This window comes from Lissotriton helveticus, chromosome 12 (genome assembly GCF_964261635.1).
Source record: "Lissotriton helveticus chromosome 12, aLisHel1.1, whole genome shotgun sequence".
NCBI classification, from domain to species: domain Eukaryota; kingdom Metazoa; phylum Chordata; class Amphibia; order Caudata; family Salamandridae; genus Lissotriton; species Lissotriton helveticus.
The window spans coordinates 592164438-592189331 of NC_136073.1; the positions used below are offsets into that span (position 1 = coordinate 592164438).

General features: G+C 44.5%; 1 protein-coding gene across 4 annotated transcripts in view; it reads left to right on the forward strand.

Moving 5' to 3' along the window:
- METTL25B (methyltransferase like 25B) overlaps positions 1-24894 on the forward strand; it is a 471174-nt gene that overhangs the window by 343720 nt on the left and 102560 nt on the right. For all 4 annotated transcript variants that reach the window (XM_078669825.1, XM_078669822.1, XM_078669824.1 and 1 more), the window contains one exon: positions 19128-20092. In XM_078669825.1, the coding sequence (XP_078525951.1) occupies positions 19128-20092 (965 nt within the window). The remainder of the gene's footprint in view (positions 1-19127; positions 20093-24894) is intronic.

The window sequence follows — 24894 nt, forward strand, 5'->3', positions numbered from 1 at the left end:
CCAAAACTCAATTTTGATTAAAATGTAATCAATCCGACTAGTGCTGGAACCATTATCAAAGGTTGGCCGACCTAATTTATCGGAGTGAGAGCGGCCATTTGCCGCCCGCAGCCCCCACTCTAAACACAGTCCCAGCCAGTGAAGTGCTGCCTCAGTCCCCCTTTTGATTGGACTCAGCGCAAGATGGGGAACATTCCAGAGTGCATCTTCTTTCGCATAAAAATCCTCCCCCTCACGTAGAAGTGGTTCAAAGCAACAGTTTATGTCCCCAGCCACAACTAAACACTTGTCCCTTACAATAGTATTAAGGAGCAGATCTAAATCACCAATAATTGGCGGACGCCTCCCTCCAGGTAAGCCACGTGCATATATATTGAGGATAAAGATTTCCTGGTGATTATCCTTGCTTAACTTGATCCCAAGAATATCGGGGTTATGCACTGGCACCTCAGTGGGCCTATAGCTAAGGGACTGTTTCACCCAGATTGTTAATCCGCCAGATGCTCTACCTTTTTTACTCCGGATAGCTGGTTTGAAAAAATTAAGGTACCCCAAACGAAAAATGGGATCGGGTGCCCAGCTTTCTTGGAATATTAAGATATCATAATCATCAACAAATTCCACCCAGTCTCCTAGATCTAATTTTCCCTTTAGTCCTGTGATATTCCATGAGACTATTTTTAATAGGGGATCCTGTATATTGTGTTGACTTAGTACGGGAGACTGTGGATTTAAGGCTGTTGTTCGCCCACCCGCAATCGGTATCTCAGTTTCTGTTTCTGGCGGGTCGCTAGTCAGAGGGACCGTAGAAGGCCTATCTGTCCCATTGGCAACTATCCAACCCTCCTCTACCCATTCGTTGCACCTGTACTGTTCCGGATCACTGGTACTAACTATACCAACTTTAGTGGGACGAATACCCGCCGGCTGCCTACTTGAGCTTTTGAGTTGATTAATACTACCTGGCTTAGTCGGAAGTTAATCGACTCCTTCTAAGCCAGAGAGAGGTTCGAACCGGTTGAACAAAGGTGGAAAATATGGTAAGTATGCTTCCCGGTCAAGTGGGGGTCCTCTAAATGGATATCTCCCTTGAGGCTTCAAAGGTTGATAAAAGGGGTCGCTGTGTCTTTGGGGATAAAAATAATGTAGATCTAACGTTTGTACTTCACCCACCCTTAGTCCTGTGATATTCCATGAGACTATTTTTAATAGGGGATCCTGTATATTGTGTTCACTTAGTACGGGAGACTGTGGATTTAAGGCTGTTGTTCGCCCACCCGCAATCGGTATCTCAGTTTCTGTTTCTGGCGGGTCGCTATTCAGAGGGACCGTAGAAGGCCTATCTGTCCCATTGGCAACTATCCAACCCTCCTCTACCCATTCGTTGTACCTGTACTGTTCCGGATCACTGGTACTAACTATACCAACTTTAGTGGGACGAATACCCGCCGGCTGCCTACTTGAGCTTTTGAGTTGATTAATACTACCTGGCTTAGTCGGAAGTTAATCGACTCCTTCTAAGCCAGAGAGAGGTTCGAACCGGTTGAACAAAGGTGGAAAATATGGTAAGTATGCTTCCCGGTCAAGTGGGGGTCCTCTAAATGGATATCTCCCTTGAGGCTTCAAAGGTTGATAAAAGGGGTCGTTGTGGCTTTGGGGATAAAAATAATGTAGATCTAACGTTTGTACTTCACCCACCCTTAGTCCTGTGATATTCCATGAGACTATTTTTAATAGGGGATCCTGTATATTGTGTTGACTTAGTACGGGAGACTGTGGATTTAAGGCTGTTGTTCGCCCACCCGCAATCGGTATCTCAGTTTCTGTTTCTGGCGGGTCGCTAGTCAGAGGGACCGTAGAAGGCCTATCTGTCCCATTGGCAACTATCCAACCCTCCTCTACCCATTCGTTGCACCTGTACTGTTCCGGATCACTGGTACTAACTATACCAACTTTAGTGGGACGAATACCCGCCGGCTGCCTACTTGAGCTTTTGAGTTGATTAATACTACCTGGCTTAGTCGGAAGTTAATCGACTCCTTCTAAGCCAGAGAGAGGTTCGAACCGGTTGAACAAAGGTGGAAAATATGGTAAGTATGCTTCCCGGTCAAGTGGGGGTCCTCTAAATGGATATCTCCCTTGAGGCTTCAAAGGTTGATAAAAGGGGTTGTTGTGTCTTTGGGGATAAAAATAATGTAGATCTAACGTTTGTACTTCACCCACCCTTCCAAACCTTGGCTCCCTACGAATAAAGTCCACCACCCATTGGTCCTTAAAATTGATGATGACACAATCTCCCTCTAGGTCCTTCGGGCAATGTCCCACCCAATTAACTCTTTAGACGTTTAAGATCTCTGTTTTGGACTGGGGAGGAAGGGTTCTGTTCTTATTTAACCAGAAAATGACTTTATTTTTCAAGTCCCCATAAGATTCTATTTTCTCCTCCCCAATGGCTGGAACTCCAGTCAGAATGATGGTGTATGGGGCAGACTCAGGGGGAAGATTAACATATTGATGCCTCTGTTTAACTGTCTCCTTTCCCAATTTGCCCTGCCCCTTTGGCTGTCTACTAGAGTCAGGTACGCCAGGATCGGGCCGAGTTCTAATCGTCACATCCTCTTTTGTAGCCTTACTCGTAGTAGATGGCAAGAGATTGGTGCAAGCAGGAGGTTTCTCCGGTTGTGCACGTCTCGACTGGGCATTAGGTGCATCAATTAAGGCTGAAGGAGCAGGCTCTGGAGCAACCCTGATATTCAGGGAATCAGTGGGGGTCGCCAATCCTTTATCTAGGCCTTTTGCTAAATTATCCATCATATTGGCATTTGTTATAACTAGGTTCTCAAGTGAATCCAATTTAGAATTAATCAGCCGTGTGCGTTCCAATAAGGGTAACATTAATGATTTAACAAGGATTTCTATTTTACCCAATAGGTCTTCATCTATACTACTAGTCGAACGTCGGTCGACTGGGTCATTCTGGACCGCCGTTGGACTAGGCAGGCTAGTTATAATATGTGAGGGCTATCTGGCGCTATTTTTTGGGGTATTTTTGATGTGCCCCCTTTCTGATGATAGCCCCCTCTTTTCCTTTTGCCATGATTTGAATTTTCTAATTTACTCTCATTATGGACTTTTTGTACGTTTTGTGCAGGACTGTGTTGTATGAGCAGATCACCAGAGCTATCGTTTAAACTATTCATAGACATACTAGCTATGATTGTGTTGAGTGCAGGACAAACCGTCTCTATATCCGAGGCCACTCATATGAGGTCTGGACTCAGGCTATGATGTACTATAAGGGCTCGTTGAGTTGGCTTTATAGGAGTAGTTGCTGACCCGATTTTGCCCAGGGATGAGCGTTTTCCCGTGATCAAATCAACGGATAGGCGCTTCTCAGCAAAGGCTATTTCTTTTTCTAGAATACCTGAGGCCCGTTTAAAAAAATGGTCTACGGTGCCAGTGACCAAACCGTTCTTAGTTGTGACTTGTACTAATCTTTCTTTCCCTGAATGTAGAGCCATAGTGATTAATCAAGAACAAATATCACAAAGCTAATAATCAGGGAACAGCTCAAGAAAAGAAAAGAAGGAAAAGGATACAATAGCGCTCACAATAGCGAATTACCACAGTTCTAACGGAGGGCCTGGCCCGACCACGGGCGACCTCGGACGGCCTCAGACGGCCCGCCCTTTGCCCGGGCTTAGCCCGGCGCCAGCCCGCGCGCGTCCCGCGTACGCGTGCTGTGTGAAGATTAAGTAAGAGGAGGTGGGGGCGGGAAGAGGACCAGCTGCGGCAGATCAGCGCGGCACTGCATGCTGGTCCTCGCAGTTCCGCGGGTGGTCTGGGGATAGGTCTCTTCCTTTGGCAGCAGAAAGCAGAACGCTTCCTCACGGTTCCCAGTTCAAGCGGCTCCCGCGCAGCGGGGGCCGCGAGAAGTTGTTGTTCTCAGCAAGGGAAATCCTCAATGTCCAGCAATCCCAGCAGCAATGCCGACTCACCCTCCACAAGGGAAAAAAAGACAGGCAGCACCAGGTGGGCGCTCTCCACAGCGGGGTTTATCCGGGCAGGAGGTGGGGGCGGGAAGAGGACCAGCTGCGGCAGATCAGCGCCGCACTGCACGCTGGTCCTCGCAGTCCCGCGGGTGGTCTGGGGGTAGGTCTCTTCCTTTGGCAGCAGAAAGCAGAACGCTTCCTCACGGTTCCCAGTTCGAGCGGCTCCCGTGCAGCGGGGGCAGCGAGAAGTTGTTGTTCTCAGCAAGGGAAATCCTCAACGTCCAGCAATCCCAGCAGCAACGCCGACTCACCCTCCACAAGGGAAAAAAGACAGGCAGCACCAGGTGGGCGCTCTCCACAGCGGGGTTTATCTGGGCAGGAGGTGGGGGCGGGAAGAGGACCAGCTGCGGCAGATCAGCGCCGCACTGCACGCTGGTCCTCGCAGTCCCGCGGGTGGTCTGGGGGTAGGTCTCTTCCTTTGGCAGCAGAAAGCAGAACGCTTCCTCACGGTTCCCAGTTCGAGCGGCTCCCGCGCAGCGGGGGCCGTGAGAAGTTGTTGTTCTCAGCAAGGGAAATCCTCAATGTCCAGCAATCCCAGCAGCAACGCCGACTCACCCTTCACAAGGGAAAAAAGACAGGCAGCACCAGGTGGGCGCTCTCCACAGCGGAGTTTATCCGGGCAGGAGGTGGGGGCGGGAAGAGGACCACGAGAAGTTGTTGTTTTCAGCAAGGGAAATCCTCAATGTCCAGCAATCCCAGCAGCAACGCCGACTCACCCTCCACAAGGGAAAAAAGACAGGCAGCACTCTCTTCATAGCGTATATTATCATGACCCATCCTGATATGTTAATATTTCGAGGTACGAAAGGATTTTTCTTTCTAGAGATGGCAGTTATAATAAAAGTAGGTACAGAGTAACATACTAACAGAGCAACATAGGTCCACATTTTGCAACAAGCAAATATACTTAAAAGCCTCCTGATAATAAATATAGTTTTCAGTAAAAAACTGGGGTCATAGTATTTGTTTTCTTGAGTCCTTGTAAGATTTGAAGTGCCATCACATGGGCATTTGAGAAGAGTCTGTGACCATACCCCTATTTTAGGAAATGCAACCTTGAAGTGCAATATGCCTAAACGCAATCTTGTAAGATAGAATTTATGTTGCATGTTTCGCACAATCAATACATAATTTTGGATTCCTTCTTTTATAGGGGCTGAGAAAGAACTACGTACAGCGAGCTTACTGTTCTCTCATTTGTCCCTGTCTGCCTCTCTCTTCCCCATTAAAATAGTGTTTAATCCCTTCTGTCTGTAACGCAGGATACTAGATACTAGCGGTGTCCTCCATACTAAGGTGTTAATCCACCATTATTAAAATACTTTGAATATAAGGTAGCCTTCTGTTCCCCTTGCTGTTCTTAAGTGTTAGACAGTCTAATAGCAATTCTTTGGTAAACTTCGTACCAGTTTTACCCGTAGGCTGCGTCAAAACAAAATTGTGCGAAACCAAACTGAAACCATCAGAGTCCATGTATACTCACATGTTCTGCTTGGCACTCCTTTTGTGTCCCAGAGGACACACATGCTACGTCCACCCCATCAGCTCTGGAGTGTAATTTCTACCCAACTGTACATTCCACAGTGATCACCTGAAAACCACACCTGTCCATTCAGTTATTCTAGAAGGAAGGACCATTTTCAGGCCATGAATACCCTGCACTTTACAGGTAAGTGGACCAGCCCATGAAAAACACCCTAGTTTATTTTATTTACGAGGTGATTGTTATCCTAAGCTTACATTTGTTCCAACTGACTTACCTTAAGACTGTTTTTCCTCAACGGTGGATGAACACTGCAGGGGCCCCTTAAATTAGACTTTGTATCCGCAAAGTACTCTGGGTCACATCAGTGTTGCATGCTAGAATATCTTAAATTCCCAGTTCTATACATTGATGGTTTTGTTGTCATTTGTCGTGGATTGTTTAATTTATTGTAGAAGTAAAAGGATTTCTTTTTTGTATGCCTGTTTTAAAGAATCGTACTTCCTCTCGTATGCGTATTGAATGATCCCTTTGTTTGCACCCCATTATTGTTGTCTGTCAGTACCTAAGGTCACAAGAGGTAATTTCCTCACATATGGTAGAATCAAACATGCAATACGAACGCACTGGCACACTGCACTCGGAGCCCTCCACTATTGCCGTACCCCAAGCGACTCACAATGGGATATAGCAAAATGTTGATCACTTGGTTTTACAGAGCAATCAGGGAACACATGAATGTCTCATTGCAGCATTAGTACTGCAGAGCCACCAGGGAACACATGAATGTCTCATTGCAGCATTAGTACTGCAGAGCCACCAGGGAACACATGAATGTCTCATTGCAGCATTGGCACTGCAGACCCACCAGGGAACACATGAATGTCTCATTGCACCATTGGTACTGCAGAACAATCAGGGAATACATGAATGTCTCATTGCAGCATTGGTACTGCAGAACCATCAGGGAATACATGAATGTCTCATTGCAGCATTAGTACTGCAGAGCCTTCAGGGAACACATGAGTGTCTCATTGCAGCATTAGTACTGCAGAGCCACCAGGGAACACATGAATGACTCATTGCAGCATTAGTACTGCAGAGCCACCAGGGAACACATGAATGTCTCATTGCAGCATTAGTACTGCAGAGCCACCAGGGAACACATGAATGTCTCATTGCAGCATTAGTACTGCAGAGCCACCAGGGAACACACAAATGTCTCATTGCAGCATTAGTACTGCTGAGCCATCAGGGAAAACATGAATGTCTTATTGCAGCATTAGTACTGCTGAGCCATCAGGGAACACATGAATGTCTCATTGCAGCTCCAAGGCAGGGCTGGGAGATGTACCTGCAACTTGTTTTCAGCAATCAAGAATGACAGAATATTATGATATACCCCTCTAAGTCCACACTCGACTACTGTTTCAAATGTATCAAATGTAATATGTTCCACAGGCCTTACCTAACACTACAAAAGCTGCATCAGCTATTTCCTGCAACCTCCCCTGATTTCTGTATATGCCACACCAATCTCGCTGGCCTTACACACATGCTATGGTACTGCGAGATTTTACAACCCTTCAGGAAGGGGGTACTGTTGACACGCCCTGAGGTCACCGGGCAGATCATCCTTGAAGTGCTGTATTGGGAATGTTCCCACACCTGAAGGAAGCAAGATTGACCACCCAGCTCCTCGACTTGGCCATTTGTTAGCAAAGATAGCTATACACTAGAGAATGAAAATCCTCTTGTCCTCTTTTATTAACTGCTTGGCACATTGTTCTTCAAAGATGGGTGCACGCCGAGGGCTCTGCATAGCGCAGAGTGGAGGAGTGGTGCATTAGGCGTGCTGATCATGAGTCATTGAGATGAATTACTGCAAGAACACAAGGACAAATGGTAATGCAATAGGTCTCGCATTACTGAAAGTTTGAGCTATTGCTGTTGCAAACAATAATGCAACGCCAATAGCTCAAACTTTCAGTAATGCGAGACCTATTGCATTTTCAATGCTTATTAATGGCTACTATTGAATGTTGGAGTTAAGAAGACTGACAGCACTCGTGTGGGTGAGAGAGTGGTGGGTAAGGGTGCTTGCTGTGTCTGTGCAGTGGAAGCGTGGTCTGTGTAATCCGGTGCTCGTGTACATAGATGCAATGCCCTTAGTCTAACCTATATAAAACTTCAGCAACACAAAAGTGCTTGTGGTATCTGCAGCTGCCAAGATTCTGAGGTCCAGGCGTGATGTGCCACTCAAGGCCCGCTTTTTTCTGTGAATTCTGGGACTTGTAGTCTAATTCATTCTATTATGAAAACAGAACTGCAAGTCCCAGAATTCAAAGGAAAAAAACCTGAAAACAAAGCAGCACAGCATAGACCTAGTGTTCCACAAGGCTGACAGTTGGGGTGTTCTGTTTGCTATGTCTAATACGGGGGTTTTGTGTGTGACCTGGGTGTCTGTACGAGCGGGAGATCTTAGAAGTACCGTTGGTGTGGGTGTGGTGACTGTTGTTGGGCTGGCTGTGTCTGTGAGAGTGTGATTAGAGAGGCCTCTTACTGCTGCTCGCAGAGAGGGCGAAGTTTGTGGGAGGCTGCGGGGTCCTGCTGGCAAGGGGAGGGGTAGAAAACCAGCTTCTCGTTCAACCGCTTCACATGCAACGCCAATTAAGATGGAGTCACAAGTCAGACAGAACTTACACCAGGAGTGTGAAGCCGGCCTATATTGCATATATGCCCCCTTGCTGTTCACCCTCTATATTAATAAGTTTGGGTATTCTCTGATCTCTTGTTGTAAAGACATTCCTAGAGCCGGCACCAAAATGATTCCCGCATTTTTGTACGCAGATGATGCGGTGTTGGTGGCCGGGACTGCAAGGGGGCTGCAAACTCTATTAAATTGTTTAATAGATTTTATGGAGTCGTTGGACTTAATCACCAATTTTAAAAAGTCGCATTCAATGTCCATAGGTTCAAGGAGGGCAGCGAAGGTTAAATTCTATTGCAAGGGAGTCAAGTTAGTAAATGTGTCCGCCTTTCCCTATTTAGGGGTTCTTTTTGATGACCAGCGCTCATGGTGCACGCAGCGTGCACTTAAAAAGAATGTATTAGCTAGAGCATCGGGGGCTACTCTAGACTTTGCAAAAAGAATAGGATCAAAACCACTACCTGCTCTTATGAAGATTTATAATGCCAAGTATCTTCCTATGGCAACTTGTGGGAGCGACATCTGGAGTTATACAGATGTCAGAGAAATCCAAGGGGCTAAAAACATTTTCATGTGTACGTTGCTCTCGGACCCTGCATCCACGCCAATTTTTAACAAAAACGAGGAACTAGGAGCGGGTTTTATTTCTGATCAGATTGCGGTTGCGCCTTTATTGTGTTGGTTGAGAATTTGGGCAGAACCTACTCCAAACCTAAACCTATTGATCATCCGAGACTGTCTCACCCTAGAAAAGGTGTTATACATTCCGTGGATGAAATATATTAAGGATCAGATGGAAATCCTTGGTTGCCCCGATCTATTCTTGAGCCCCATTGCGTTGGGTAAACTGGCTATTAGAGACCTCAAGCAGCAGTTTTTAGATAGACGAAGAGTATTAAGGGAGGGGAACGAATTGAAAAAACCTATGATGAGAAGATTTGCCACACTGAGCCTGGGTCAACAGATGCAACCATATTTACTTTACATAAATAAACCGTATCATCTCTTTGTGTTAACAAGATTTAGGTTCAATATGGTTCCCTGGCTTCTTGCTTTCCCTAAGGGGTATTTCAAAGAAGGAACATTAAATCCCTGCCCCTGTGACAACTTCTCGGACCAAGACACTCTCCATACAATATTCTTCTGTGCATATTACAATTCATTGCTCAGAAAATGTATCCTCCCCTTGTTTAGAGGTTGTAACTTTGTACAAGTTTAGGCCAGCGCTGGTATATTTACAAATGCTAGCATCACCTATAGTTTGCTGTGGGGTAGCAAGTTTCCTAATAGGAGCAATTAGGCTTAGGAATAGGTCGCTTATGAGCCGCCCTGTGGATACAGTTCTGAATCATGTCATGTAAAAATCTTTTTTTTTGGTATGTGTTAGTTTTACTCAATATGAATTGTATTTGTTTTTAATTGTAAATATGAGCAAGTGTATGTCGGGCTAATTTTATCTTATTTATTTATCTACTCCCAGGTCTGATTATGTGATGGTGGGCTGTTTTTTTATTTACGTCGTCATTTTCCCTGTTATGAATTTATGAGGTTTGCTCATTTTTGTACGAATTGTCATATCACTTCATGGCGTGTATTTGCAGATAATGAATTTTGTGTTGAGCAGAACTCTACAAAGATCATTAATTGTCATATGATTATTATTCTTATTTTTTATATCTGTTTTATGTATGACAAAATGGGGGATCTTCATTGACTTCATATCTATGTATTATATGTTTGTAGATTGATCTGTCCTGTTTTGTTATTTGTACTTTGATGGCTATAATCAACCAAATAAAGTTCATTCTGACTGACAGTGACAGTGAGTAGATCCGCCTGTTACCTTTGGTTAAATCACAGCCCTTTTTTTTACTATATTTATCACTCTTGACCTAGCCCACACTCTAACGCTTAACCTAATCTTTTACATAGCCATATCACTTTTTAACTTAACTAATTGTAGGTGTCATGTTACCTATAATATAAACGTAAGATTTAAGCTAAATCTAACCCAGTAGTTCTTAACCTAGGGTCCGAAAACCGTTGGAGGTTCTGTAACTCCTACTCAGGAGGTCCATGACTTCATAACTAATATTAAATTATATTAGCCGATTGATAAAGTACATGTACATAAAAATCCAAAATGTGACATTTTGATTTTTAAAATATTCTATAAATGTCAAGGAATTTGAAATTGAAGTCTAAAATGTAAGTTAGTATCCTTATCTTGATTCGTGGGAGCAGCACAAGAACATCAAACACAATCTGGTGAGCACCGACCTAGAGGGAGCAAGTATTAAAAGCAAAAAAGTCATTAATATACAAATTTCCATTCACAAAAAGTGGTTGCAAAATGTGCACCCACTTTTTGCATACAGAAAGGAATTTTGTGAATCGATCCATGAGCTAATAGGTCAGTTCCCAAAATTCTGAATCGTAGTGAGACATAATTCAACCTACTGCATTAATATGCAGGAGGAAGATCACAAATTGCGACTCTCTACAATTTGCTAGAGTTGCAGTCATGGTGGCTTGTTGGGGTCAGCAGACCACCAAGTCTGTTATTGCTATTAAATGAAGATTTTTTTTTAATGCAGCTTGTGTTCCTTAAAAGAAATGTGGTTCATATAAAAAATGAAATGTTAAACAAATTGAGTAGGCAGTGGGCTTGAAGACCACTGTGTACTCCTAAAAAATCGTCTTCCTCATCATTGTAAAATGGAGAAGAAGTCTCCTGAGGACCTATTCCCGTTTACGAATAGTTTACTATCTGTTTTGAATTGGTGGTAAAATATTAATATTTTGCGACTGGATTTTGGTTGCATAAGGAATCGGTATTTGGAAGGGGCACAGTTAACAGGCGCCTTTCAAATAGCAATTCCTTCATTTTTTTTCTTATTAAGCCATTTAACAATTCAGAAAACTTCCTGAATCGTTAATTGAGTTTAGTACATCACAAAAAGTGTTTTGCGGTTTCAAAGATTTACCAAATAATAGGTGGGCCGCCAAGGATACTGGGCGGAGGTACTCCGTGGACTGGATGAGGGGCCGCTGACTCCGGAGAGTCCTTCACCCCAGCGAGCAAGTACTGTGTTTTTGGGTTTGGGTTAGGCACTCTGCTGAGTTGGGGGGGCGGGCAGTTCCAAGTCCGTTTAGCAGGGAGGCAGGGAGGGGGGGAATTGTGGGGTGGGGGATCACAGGTATTTTGGGGTTCTTGCTCGGGACCAGTTGGTCCTCAAGGTTCAATGTTTGACTCATACTCACACTATGTACTATGACATTATACATACACAATGCCACGTGACTAGCATACTGGCCCACGAAAGTGGGCATGCCGGCGCTCAGCCTGCTTTGCTCCTTTCAAAACATACTGCCAATTACATGACGTGCTGGGCCAACCCCCACATCGATACTTCCCATGAGAGGCGGAAGGGAATGAATCCAGAGACATTACATGGGCCACATGACAAGTCACTGCTATGGCCAGGGTAGATAGCCTCGCCCCGGTAACTCCGTTGCATATCGTATCATGGAACGTAAGGGGACTGGGCAATAAGATCAAAAGAGGCCTGGTTATGCAGGGAATCAAGAGGTTGAGTCCTGCCCTGGTCCTGATACAGGAGACACACTTAGTGGGTACGGCCACACGGGCGATGGATAGACGGGGCTATCGCATGATTGCACACGCGGAGTTCACCTCGGGATCCCGCGGTACTGGCATAATGCTACGAACATCCTCCCAATACATTGTGAAGTCCACCACGACTGATGACCAGGGCCGCTTCGCGGCGGTTCATGGCCAGTGGGAGGGCAGGCCGTTAAATGTGGTGTCGGTCTACATCCCGCCGGCGCTGCACGCAGTAGCGCTGCCGGACCTCGGCAAGTTCCTCTTGAATCTCCCTGCCGGAGACTTAATCATTGGGGGAGACTTTAACACGATACTGCATAACACTCTTGACAGATTCCCAACTCGACCGCACACGGGGGGTCCCAGTAAGTTTCATAGTTTTTTGGAAGCGCAAGGGTTGACGGATATCTGGCGCCTGTTACATCCAGACCAACGGCAATACACCTATTACTCGGCCACACACAATAGCCTCTCACAGATAGATTACTTCCTCACGTTAGGGAGCGGTCTTATTACCATAGACAAAGCGCAGATACAACCGAGGGGTATATCGGACCATTCACCGATTACTTTGACTATATCTAACTCAGGGAAAATATGCAAGAGGGTCTATCCAATCTTTCCAGGGTATCTTAAGATTCCATCTATTCGTACGGCCTTAAGGAAAGCTACCCGATATTATTTTGCAGAAAATCGGTCTTCGGTACAATCGCCTTCGATATTATGGGAGGCTTATAAAACAGTTTTCAGGGGACAAGCCATAGCAGCAATTACGCACCATAAGAGAGCGCAAGGAAGGGAGGCCTCAGAACTGGACCTAAATCTAGAAAGGGCCAACACTGCCCATATGGCGGATCCATCGGATGACACACTACACTCACTGCAATTGCATCAGCGGCGCCTCGACGACCACCTGAGGCGCTTAACCTTGGCAGATATTACAGCCACCAAACACAGGGTGTACGAAATCAGAGATAAGGCTAGCAGACTCCTGGCATGGCTCGATAAAAAACAGGGGGGTAACAGGAACATTTTGCAAATCAAAGACTCACGTGGGACAGTGCATACCAGGCCGGACGACATTGTCAATGTCTTGGCCGATTACTTTTCTGAGGTATATACCCCCACGGTACTCGTGACTGCGGATGAGGCCCGAGAGGCCCTGAACCGCATCTCCATGCCCACACTAACGGAGGAGGCGGCAAAAGACCTCGATGCCGCTCTCACAACAGATGAAGTTCAGTTGGCCATAAATGCACTCCACTCGGGCAAGGCTTTAGGCCCAAATGGGATACCCATTGAATGGTTTAAAACGATGTCGGAGTCCCTGAGTGCCCCCCTTCTTCAAATGTTCGAGGAGAGTAGAAGGGAGGGAACATTGCCCCCAGACCAGCGGATGGCGACCATAGTTGCCATTCCGAAACCGGGTAAACCACCCAACGAATTTACGTCATATAGACCTATCTCACTCCTAAATCCTGAAGCGAAAATTCTAGCGAAACTGTTAGCAAACAGACTCATGCCGTGCTTAAACCAGCTGATCCATCCGGACCAGTCTGGATTTATGCCGCACAGGAGCACGGCATTGAATCTTCGTAGAGTGCAGGGAATATTGGCCAGAACCCCACTGTTGCAGGAACCGGCGGCAATACTGTCCTTAGATGCCAAAATGGCATTCGATATGGTGGAATGGAACTACCTGTTCGCAGTACTCACCCGCATGGGATTTGGACCCACCTTTATCGCATGGATCAAACTATTGTATAAAGACCCAGTGGCACGGGTGGTGGCTAATGGACACATATCGCGTGAGATCAGTTTGGCGCGAGGGACGAGGCAGGGCTGCCCGCTCTCGCCCCTCCTTTTCGCGTTGGTCCTAGAACCGCTGGCAGTTGCTATTCGAGCGACACCACTATTGAAAGGGATTAAATGGGAGGATAGTTGGGAAGACAGGGTGTCCTTGTACGCGGACGACATGTTGATTTACCTCACTGACCTGGAAAATAGCCTTCCGAACCTCCTCACGTTGTGCAACTCACATGGGCGGCTGTCCGGTTACACTATCAATTGGTCGAAATCGACACTCTACGAGCTTAGGGGACCACTCCCAGCCCTCCCGGAGACTTGCCCTCTGGCAATGGCGGGCGCTTCCTTTAAATATCTGGGAATACATATCACCCGAGAGACCACAGACTTCATTACTCTTAATCTCCAACCCCCTCTCGTGCGGCTGCGCAATGACGTACAACACTGGAAGGAGCTACCATTAACATTGCTCGGCAGAGCAGCATTATTTAAAATGATGGCGCTGCCTCGTTTTTTATACATACTTGAAAATACTCCAATGCTCGTGCCCACCAGCTTCTTTCAGAAGGTGACGGCGCTGATATCGACTCTGTTGTGGGGGAATCGCCCAGCGCGAATAGCTCACGTAAAGCTCAACAGGAGCTGGTTCGATGGCGGGATAGCACTGCCTAACGTACAAATGTATTACTGGGCGGCCCAACTAAAGGTTATTAATCAGTGGATGCACGCCCCACAAAACGATCCGGCGTTTAAGGCGGACAGGACACAATTAGGCACCCACACCCTACTGGCACCACTGTATCACAAAGGGGTAGCAATGAAATTGATAGGGCCACTAAACATACCGTGCAGATATGGTACAAGGCACACACAAAACTACGTTGGGAAGGGATCATTACGAAACTTACTCCACTGTGGGACTCCAAAGCACTGGGGCACCTGAGGAACACAAAGGGCTTTACTCAATGGGACAACATCGGGATTTCTACGGTGGGAGACATGTGGTCCAGAGAGGGGGTAATTTCATTTGCGTCCCTTCAGGACCAATATGAATTGGGGGACAATGAACTCTTTCGATACATTCAAATTAGGCATGCCCTCCAAGCAGTGATCCCTCAAGACTCTACACCACCAGAATCTTCACCGCTCGAAGACCGCCTGCTTACAGACTTTATGCAAGAGAAAGCGACATCATTGACTTACCGAAAGCTACTTAATAATATGTCTGACCCCTTGGAGAAACTAAAAGAGAAATGGGTGGAGGACGTCGGCGATTTCGACGACTCTGATTGGAACGCTGCTATTGCCTCCCCACGGGAGGCTGGAATATGAACTAGGTTCCGCCTGGTACGATTGAAAATCCTACATAGGATATATTACACGAGAATCACTCTACATAAGTTGATGAGGGCGGACCACCCATATTGTTTGAGGGGATGCGGTGAGGAAGGTACTTTTATCCACACAATCTGGAGCTGCACCAGCATCGTAGGTTATTGGCAGCGAGTGCTCCGCACCATCGCACAAACACTTAACACCTAACTAACACTAGACTCACGGGTGTGCCTGCTCAATGTATGGGGGCCTACTGATTTAACTTTTTACGGGAAGTTGTGGGTCACGATAGGCCTCATGACTGCCAAACGGGATATCGCACAGAAATGGGGGACGGCTGAGCTCCCCACCCTGGCACAATGGAGTAGAAATATGGACATGCTCATGCTAACGGAGAGGGCGGTATACCAATCAAGAGCTAGTCCGCGTAAATGGAATGGTGTCTGGCAACCCTGGAACACATACAGAGGGGACATTTGTGATCCTCTGCCGGAGGACGATACTGATAGTTCAGAGGGGGAGGAAGACCTTGAGTGATAATCAGAGGTTGTAAATGAGGCCATGCACACTGGGTACAGACCTTAACCGATGCCACGAGAGCGGCAGGGGAGGGAGGGTGGAAGGAGGGTATGGCTTTTGTTGACTGGTGGGAGGGACCTACTCTAGAGTAGCATCTAGAGTGCACTGAAGGATGTGAGTTCTGTGAGATACAACTGAGTCACGTTTTAAGTTGTTTATAAGTTGTATGTAAAATACAAAATGCAAGATTTCAGCACACACTCGACTACTGCATTCGTAAGGTTCACACGAAATACCTGATCATTACCAAACTGAATGCCTGAGTGGGGCAGTATATATACTGGACGATTGTACGTGCGATATCTTAGTTATGCCGGCCTCAGGGTTGTAGGCACAAATACAAGTAATTGTTGGTATTGTCAATATATGCTCTTGCGACAATAAAAATATTTTTTTTAAAAAAGATTTACCAAATAGGAGAAATTGCAGCCATTAAAACAGTTTGTACATCAGGGCCAAAGTGACATGCTAGAATTTAGCATATCGCTTCAGCTTTTGGAAAAAAACCTGCATTTTAAAAAGATCCAACCTTCCATTAAAATTAAAATTTCGAATTTTCCATACTTGTTTGTGAGCTAAATAAAATATTTCATGACTTGTGTATTTTTTAATGTATACATTTCTGTATTTTTGTGCATTGCTTTGAGGATCAAATAATTGAAATTGTTCAGACCAGGGTTCCGGGATTCCAGAAGTGGATAAGTGGTGGAAAAACGGTTAGGTACAGCTGCTGTGTCCCTGTCCGTAGACCAGGGTCCCCGGTATTATGCAGTAATTGAGTTCCAAAGTAACTAGGTTGTCTAATTTATGTAGCTAAGTAGAGCATTGTTATGAATTGAAGACAGTTTATGTCCCACGCTCTGCAGCATGGTTATCTGGCACCCTCTTGTATTTCAGCACACCTCACAAAAAGGAAAAAGTCCTTTAGAAAACAATATTCACAACAATTAATGTTTTAGTTTGCATGGCATCGTGGGAACAGCATTTTATTTACAGTGGCCTTTCTACTGCTAGGAGTGAAAACATTTTGTGAAACAGAAACATTTTTGAAAATAGTTTAAAACAAACCTACAAGCACACACTTTTGTAGTGAAATATGTGCTTGTTTTATTCTGCACATTCCTGTTGATTTGAAACTTACTTTCAGTTTTTCAGCATAACGATTTTTAAACACTTGGCATTCAGTGTACCTGGTCAGAGAAATGGTAATTTCTTTCTGTTTAAGCATAACAAGTTTTATACAACATTTTACTAGCTACAGTTTATGTCATGGAGCTTCTTGATTCATGTTCAAGTATTCCCACTAGGGCTTCCAAATCTATTTTTATTTTTCCTAACTCAGTTTCTTGCTTTGGATACATTATTCCACTATAGCACAGATTTTCGCATCTATGAACCGTTCTCCTAGTGTGCGATTCGTCCAGTACTTCCATACTTTTCTACGAACTTTATTCACTGGGAGTTATTTTGAGACGTATGTCAACAGTTTCTAAATACGATTAAATGTCTTTGGTATTCTTCTAGCTTTCCAGTCTTCCTTAAATGAACTGCTTCTTTTGAGAAAAGTGCCTTTGTTGCATGAAAGAGTAAAACAGAACATTTCCAGACAAAGGCAGAATTAGTCTTTCCACTCCGAGGATACTGATGGATGCCATCTGAGCATAGGTTCTCTGGCAGCAATGAACACCCAAAAGGTGACCATTAAATCTTTTATGGGATTTCAATCCCTTTGAGCTACACCCCATTTATATTAACATATTAAAATCATGCAGTCGATTTTGGATTTTGTGACAAATGTGTCACGTCCATAATTACACAAGTAAGGGCCACATCTACAGAAATGCATAATATTAGTTGCCTGCTCAACATTTACACAAATCCATCTCTCAATCCAAACTGTAATTGTGACTGTCTTCCTTACCATAAATGCAACCCATATTTATACATGCATTTAACTTCAGTGAAAATGACTTTAATATCAGTGTTAAAGTAGATTTGTTGTAGTGATTTTCCTGTACTTTTCTGTGTAATTACTTCTCATTGTGGAGGATTATAAGTAGTGGTATTCTCTGTGATGTGTTTGTTGTAATGACCAAGGGTCAGATGTATAGAGCAGTTTTACAGTTGCAACGCTCCGATTTGGAGTGGGTTACTGCAAAATTGCTTTTTCTAATGTACAAATCCAATTTAAGAAGTCGGTAAACTTTTACCAACTCCTAAAATGGGATCCCGAACCCATTCTGAATCACTATTTAGAAGGAGCATGTTATAGGTGTCCCTTTCAAATACCGATTCGTTATGCAGCGTATCAATGTTTGGCATCCATAACAACCACTGAACACCAAAAAGCTACTGACTCCAAACTTGGAGAGGTAACCCATTCACAAAAGGGAGGGGATCCCCTTGAAAACATTTTGTTTGTGAATATTAAAAAGAAGTGTGTTGGCAAGAAAGCAGTTGTTCAGTGGATCACAAGAAAGGGGCCGATTACAATGTTGTTAGGAAGCGCTCCAGATGGGATTCGGTATTGCTGAATCCGATTCGGTGCCCTTGTTTTCTACTGAATCGGAGACTTTCCACAACGGGCAATTATGATGTCTGGAAACTGTACGAGCAGTCCGAATCGGTTCCGAAAGTCATTGGGTCGGTCAAAGTCTTTTTAGGAGCCGAATCGTTTGAGCTCAATGGGCACAGTTTCCGGATGAGCGATTACGATGACCGATTCAGACAGCCGTTCCGACTCAGTTTGTCTGAGACGAAACAGCTTTTCGAATCAGTCTTTTGGGGCCCGTTGTGGGCTCCCCTTCACCCGTAGGCGTTCGAATGTGGCCTGTGACCGTACCCAAGGGGACTCTCTTCCCAACCATGCACAATGTGACAGGCACCATGGGGTGCCCGCCACAGGGTGCAAGGTATTCCCCAATCACCCCTTATTTCAATGGGAGCCTGTGTTCTCATTCGGAACACAGGCTCCCACTGAAGTCTATTCAAGTCCGACCGAACGATGTTGGGAAACATCGTGATCTTCGTCCGGACTGGCAGGACATGATTCGGTAGGAAACGAGTCAAGAACCGATTTGTTGAGGACGTTTTTCTAACGAGATCGTAATCGGCTTATAAGTCTAAAAGAACCATTTTTTAAACACAACCCTTTTTCCTTTATGGAAAGGTGATCACACATGGTAGTCTGCTGACCAAAGCAGGCAGCCATCTCTGTGATCGCCTCCAGTCAGAGTCAGTCACAATTTGTGATCTATCTTATAAATATCTATGAGGTAGATTTAATTATGACCCCTTCCATATTGGAATTTTACGATCTAACCTAATAGGATCTATGTTGGTTTATAAAATTCCTTACTGTTCTCATATTGCAACAGGTTTTTTGCAACACGAAAACAGTACTTTTAGCCTCTAGCCCCATGTTTAAGAATCTATGATATTCTGTCTCAGTCGTTGAATATTGCATTAGTTCAGTTTTAAAGCGTACACCTTCAAAATGAATCACTGTCTAACCATGCCCTTTTCCTCCTCCAGGATCCAAAACTGCACAGCACTCCCAGTATCCCGTTCCGTGTGCCAAGACATGTGTTAGGGCGGGTGAACCCCGGAGCATCATGGGACGAACTTGCTCTTCTGTTAGACTTGTGTGATTATCCAATTTCAGAACCTTCAAACGTAATAGACATTAATGAGTGTCAAGTTGATGATGCTTGTTCTGTAGTCCATGTACCCAACTTTCAAGTTGGTTCACCTGATATGGCGAGGAGCCTTCCCTCACCGCCTTCAAACAAAAGAGACGTAAGGACAGGTGGTGATAACATTGGTCACGAAAACCATTCATCAAAACATGTGGACAGTAGAACAAAGGCTAAAAGGCAGACATGCATCCAGGATATAAAGAAGAAGGGCTGCCCATTAGTACACACTTTCAATAACTTCAAATCTAAAACCAGCAGCTGCCAGAAAAACGAAAACTTGGAAGATAGCAGACCCTGTGATTATTGTGCTACACACAAAGCACACGGAATGTCATCTGCACATACTTTGAGTCCATTCAAAAGCAGGTGTGTACTAACAGGACTGCATGCCTGTGGTGACCTCAGTGTTGCAATGATTAGACACTTTGCGAGATGCCCTAATGTTGTTGGAATAACCTCTGTTGCATGTTGCTACATGAAGCTTACTACCCAGGAAACGCCACTGCCCCCTGGAGTTTTGTTTCCGCCTATGTCGTCTGATTCATTGCAGGAAACAGAGTTTGGCTATCCCCTGAGCTCTTGGGTGTCACAGCTTCCAGGCCACCAACTTTCTTACAAATCTCGGGAAGTGTCATGCCACGCCATTGAAGACTACTGCAGTCGCTTGATGAATGAAAGCCCAACCCTTAGCAGTCACTGTTTTAGAGCTGTTCTGGAGACCATCATACGGGATATTGATCCAACCATGAAGCGCATAGGTGTACAGACAATAAGAAACGCTCACAGGCTTTCCTTTGAAGAGTAAGTATGCTTCATACATAATTCCATATTGTAGATGTTGTGTTTACAATATTTCATAAATGTTGTGTAATATAGCTGAAAGATATGAATCCTATTGAAAGTATGAATCAGAACATATTTTGTGATGTTACCTGTACAGAAGCGTATAAAGAACACATGTTTTGATATTGTAGCAGTGACGGTAAGCAGTTTGCTGTGCTTTCAAGAACTGTCTATAACATTGTTGTTGATAATGTAAGTCATCTGGGAAAGTTAACAGCAACATCTGAAAAAAAGCTCCAACCTACATGTATGTTACTTTTTGGGTTGGAGAAATTAAGTTCTTAGTTGCATAATATTGCAGTGTTATAGAACATAGTCGCTGTGAAATGTAATTCTATGCTGCATGTGATGTCACTCCCTGTTTTCGCCCATTTCAATGACACACACCAGGCTCACAAACAAAAGAAGTCAACACTTATTCTTTGGGTAGTAAGGCTTGTCCATTGTACCCTTTTTAAATTTGGATTTGGGTTACTAACATTATCTGACAGGACACTGCCTCAGTGGAGTCTCCATGCTGGGGGTTGTAACTATATCAACATTGTGAATTAAAAAGGGAGTTGACTGTGGGTTCTGAACTTGGAAATATTATGTACTTGGTATATCTGAATGGGATGGAATTTCCACAAATATAAGGCGGGATATATAGTTTACATTTTTCCTCTTTTGGTCATTGCAGAAGGTCACCCTAAAGAATAAATACTTTTTCAGAGTGAAAATGCTAAAGATCGGATTTCAAGAAGGCATTGTTTTTCTTTCATTGTACTAATATAGACGGGCTGTTCTGGTAGAGACTTCTTACCGCAGATTCCTTACCTTGTGAATTTACCACTGGTGCCACTCAGGATCTGGAATCTTTCAAAGCAATGCCCTTGTGCATTGGTAGGTGTTGTCATGCATGTGATATCGGGTTCAATAAATGTGCGACAGTTCGTTTCTCTTCTTGTCTTTTGATGCAGATACAGAGCTAGTAGTACACCCGGGTACCTCTAGGCTGTGGAGCCATTGCACAGAATGGACTGCAGCAGTATTACAGCTTCCCCTCCCCTGCAAGTGGTCAGACACCATCTGCTCCTAGAGGCTGAAGAGACAATCCTTGGTACCCACTAGTTCTTGCTGGAGCGCCTTCGAGCACCAAGGATCCAAGCTGGCTTCCTGTTAGGAGCACATCAGTAGATCCATTCCCGACGCTGACTGCATCACTCGACCTCCGCCCAGGGTCGGGCACTTCCTCGAGCATGTCGCTGCCGGCTTCATCCTTGGTGCAAAAAATTGGAGGAAACCCGTACTGTGCTTAGTATATCTCTCTATACCAGCCCAAGTGGATCACTCTATGTTATTAAATGGACTCCCACCTTCTGGAATTCCAAGTGGCATGCTTCAGCCACCTACCTCCTTACCCTCAGGAGTTTCAAATAGGATTCTACTAAAGAAATGGAAACATAGAGACCAAATGGGTTGGTATGTATGCCATGTATTAATATGGTGAATGGAAATTTCACAATTGAATGCTTTCAAATAGGATACTAAGACGAGATGCTTGTGCGGTCCTAGCGAAAGCCAACTAGCCCGGTGAGGCATTGGTGTTATGGCTGAAATATGTTAACCCGGGTATACAGAGGATACTAATTTCCTTAGTGCATCCCCACCTGTTTTTAACTCTGTTGGGTGCCCTTTGAAAATATAATTAACTCCCAGGACATCCTAGACTGTTTTAAATCTAGGATCCCACCCAATAATGATGAAGTATGTCACTTGGAATTACAGTGGGTGAGAGTCCTTTAAATACCATATGGTTATCCCCTTGGGATGATATGGAGAGATAGGCTAAATAGGGTAGGGGTTAACCCATTGCAGTAAACAGATCCTTATCCCCTCTATTCCCGTCTTGTGAATACTTATGCCTCGATATCACTAGTAATGGCTAACCAGTATGCTCGTTACATACACTCTATCATCCACCAGGTGATAACCTCACCTTTACCGAACATTTCATGGATATTGTCTCCTCTAATACCGGACATCAAAATACCCAAATATTTCTTGGAGACCTCAATCTCCACTGGAATGACCCCAATGATGCAGTGGTCAATAGTCTCAAAAACTTCCTCTCTGACCTCGACCTCACCCAAATTTGTAACAGTTCTACACACGATAAAGGTTCAATCCTTGATTTAGTAATTTCTAAAGTTGACTCCATCCAGTTAGATACGATCCATCCTTGTGACTGATCCGATCATCATATTATCACCTTCTTGGTCAACGAAACAGTGAAACTTAACTCGGTTCAACCCACAAGACATAAAGCATGGAAGAGGGATTTGAAAAACATTGACCCTAACCTAATCACAACTTCCAGCTATAACGTACTTCTTTCCCCTGAAGGGATATCCGAAGTTCATGATCTCACCAATCACTACTTCAAGTCCATGAACTTGATACTAAATGAGATAGCTCCCCTTCAACTAAAGAGAGTCTCCACAAAAGATTCTAAGCCTTGGTACAATGGAAGACTCAACGACGACAGACGATCCCTAAGCACAGCTGAACGCACATGGAGATCAGCCCCATCCGCCAATCACCTCAAGACACTAAGAAGAGAAACGCATACTACAAAAAGATCAAGCGCACTAAAGCAGACTTCTTTAGCCACCAATTAGACCAGGCAAAAAATTGTCCCAAAAAACTTTTCGAGTTAATCAAAACTCAGTCTAAGGATGCACATCTCCTCCCCCAAGATAATTTATACCCACAACCCAACTGTGAAGAATTTGCTTCCTACTTCACTCAGAAGACTGACAACATTAAGAAGGACCTTCTCAACGATCTAATCGCACACTTTTTCTCACATACGAACCTATCACCATCCCTTCCAATGGCACCACATCAAATCTCATCAAAGTTCGTCCTAAAAAACAATGCCTCTTGGTCATCCTTTACTACCGACAATGAAGAATCTATTCGCAAAATGCTTACTGTCCTGAACCCCTGCCAATGACTTCACCGACCCTCTCCCAGCAAACGCCGTAAAAGACTTCACCCCGGTTCTGTTACCTCTCTGGACCAAGATCATAAACAACTCTCTACGACAAGGTTGCATCCCGGATTCCCTCAAAGCCGGGCAGGTATCCCCCATTCTAAAGAAACCCACGGCTGATCCTGCGGACGTTAACAATTACCGCCCTATATCCAACATCCCTACCTTGGCCAAGCTCTTAGAAAAATGTGTACACCTCCAACTGATAAGTCCTATTGATAATTACGACCTACTGAACAAATACCAATCAGGTTTCTGTACTGGTCACAGCATAGAATCAGCCATGACCCATATAATTGATGATGCTCTACAAATCCTAGACCAGAATGAAGCCTGCGTACTCATCTTGCTTGACCTTTCCTCAGCATTTGATACCGTCAAGCACGACAACCTGATAGATCTTCTGAAACATAGAATGGGGTTATCTGGATCGGTTCTAAATTGGTTTACCTTGTTCTTCCAAAACAGATCACAACGATTCAAGGTCAACCACTCCCTGTCCAATCGCGTCCCAGTCACTTTAGGAGTCCCACAAGGGTCTTCACTACCTCTGACACTGTTCAATCTTATCATGGAACCACTCACCGAAATTCGTGACGCTTCTTACGTGCAATATCACATTCACGCTGATGACACACAACTATACCTTAAGATCCATACCCTCGAAGACTTCAAATCGCTCAACACAACTCTTGGAAAAACCATCTAAAATTGAATCCCCTCAAAACCGAATTCCTCCTAATCGCTCCTCTCGCCCAAGTACCCATAATGCAAGACTGGATCAAAACACATTACTGCACTCAACTGCCAACCTATCATCGTGGACTCAGCAAAATGGCTGGGAATAACACTTGACAGAAACCTCAATATGCAAAAACACATCAGCAAGGCAACAAAAGGAACAAACTTTCAGATAAATACGTTGAGAAAGCTGAAACCTTTCCTGCCAGAGAAGGACTTCAAGCTGGCAGTACACGCTCTAGTCATCCCAAGAGTGGATTACGGGAGTGTCTCTCTCTGCAGCCTGCCCAAAGCTGCAATGGCCCCCTAAGAGCATCAATCAACGCCGCAGCGAGACTCATCACTGGCGCATAAAGAAGCTCCCACATATCCCCTGACCTAAAATCCCTTAATTGGCTACCTTTTAAAGCCAGAATTAATTTGAAAATAGCATGTATGACACATAAAGCCATTCATCACAATACACCCAGCTATCTGGCACAGAAACTGGTGCCCTCCTGCGGGGTCAGATCTTCAAGAAGTGCTTAAAACCAGCTACTGAAACCGCAAAGATTCAACAAGAAGAAAACATACAACCGAACCTTTTCAGGGATCGCACCCAGAATCTGGAATGCTCTACATCCAGAAACCAGACTTAACCTCTCTACTGCATCCTTCAAAAAAGAAGTGAAATCGCTTCTCATGGCTAAATTCACTTGAGCATGGATTATTGATATTATACGACCCAACGTATCTCTGATATGGAACCTTGTAATGCCTACCGGCCATCCAGATATCTTAGCTATTATATTTATATTATGCTGGATATATTGGGAACGTTTTGTTATGTACCTTTGAACTATGTAGCCTCGATATGATTTGTATTCTATCATCGACTTGCATTGAACCCTATGTATTTAACTGTACTATGTCAATAAGACACTTACCTTGTAAAGCGCTCTGATACCCCCAAGGGTCTTGTTCGCGCTGTATAAAACTTTCA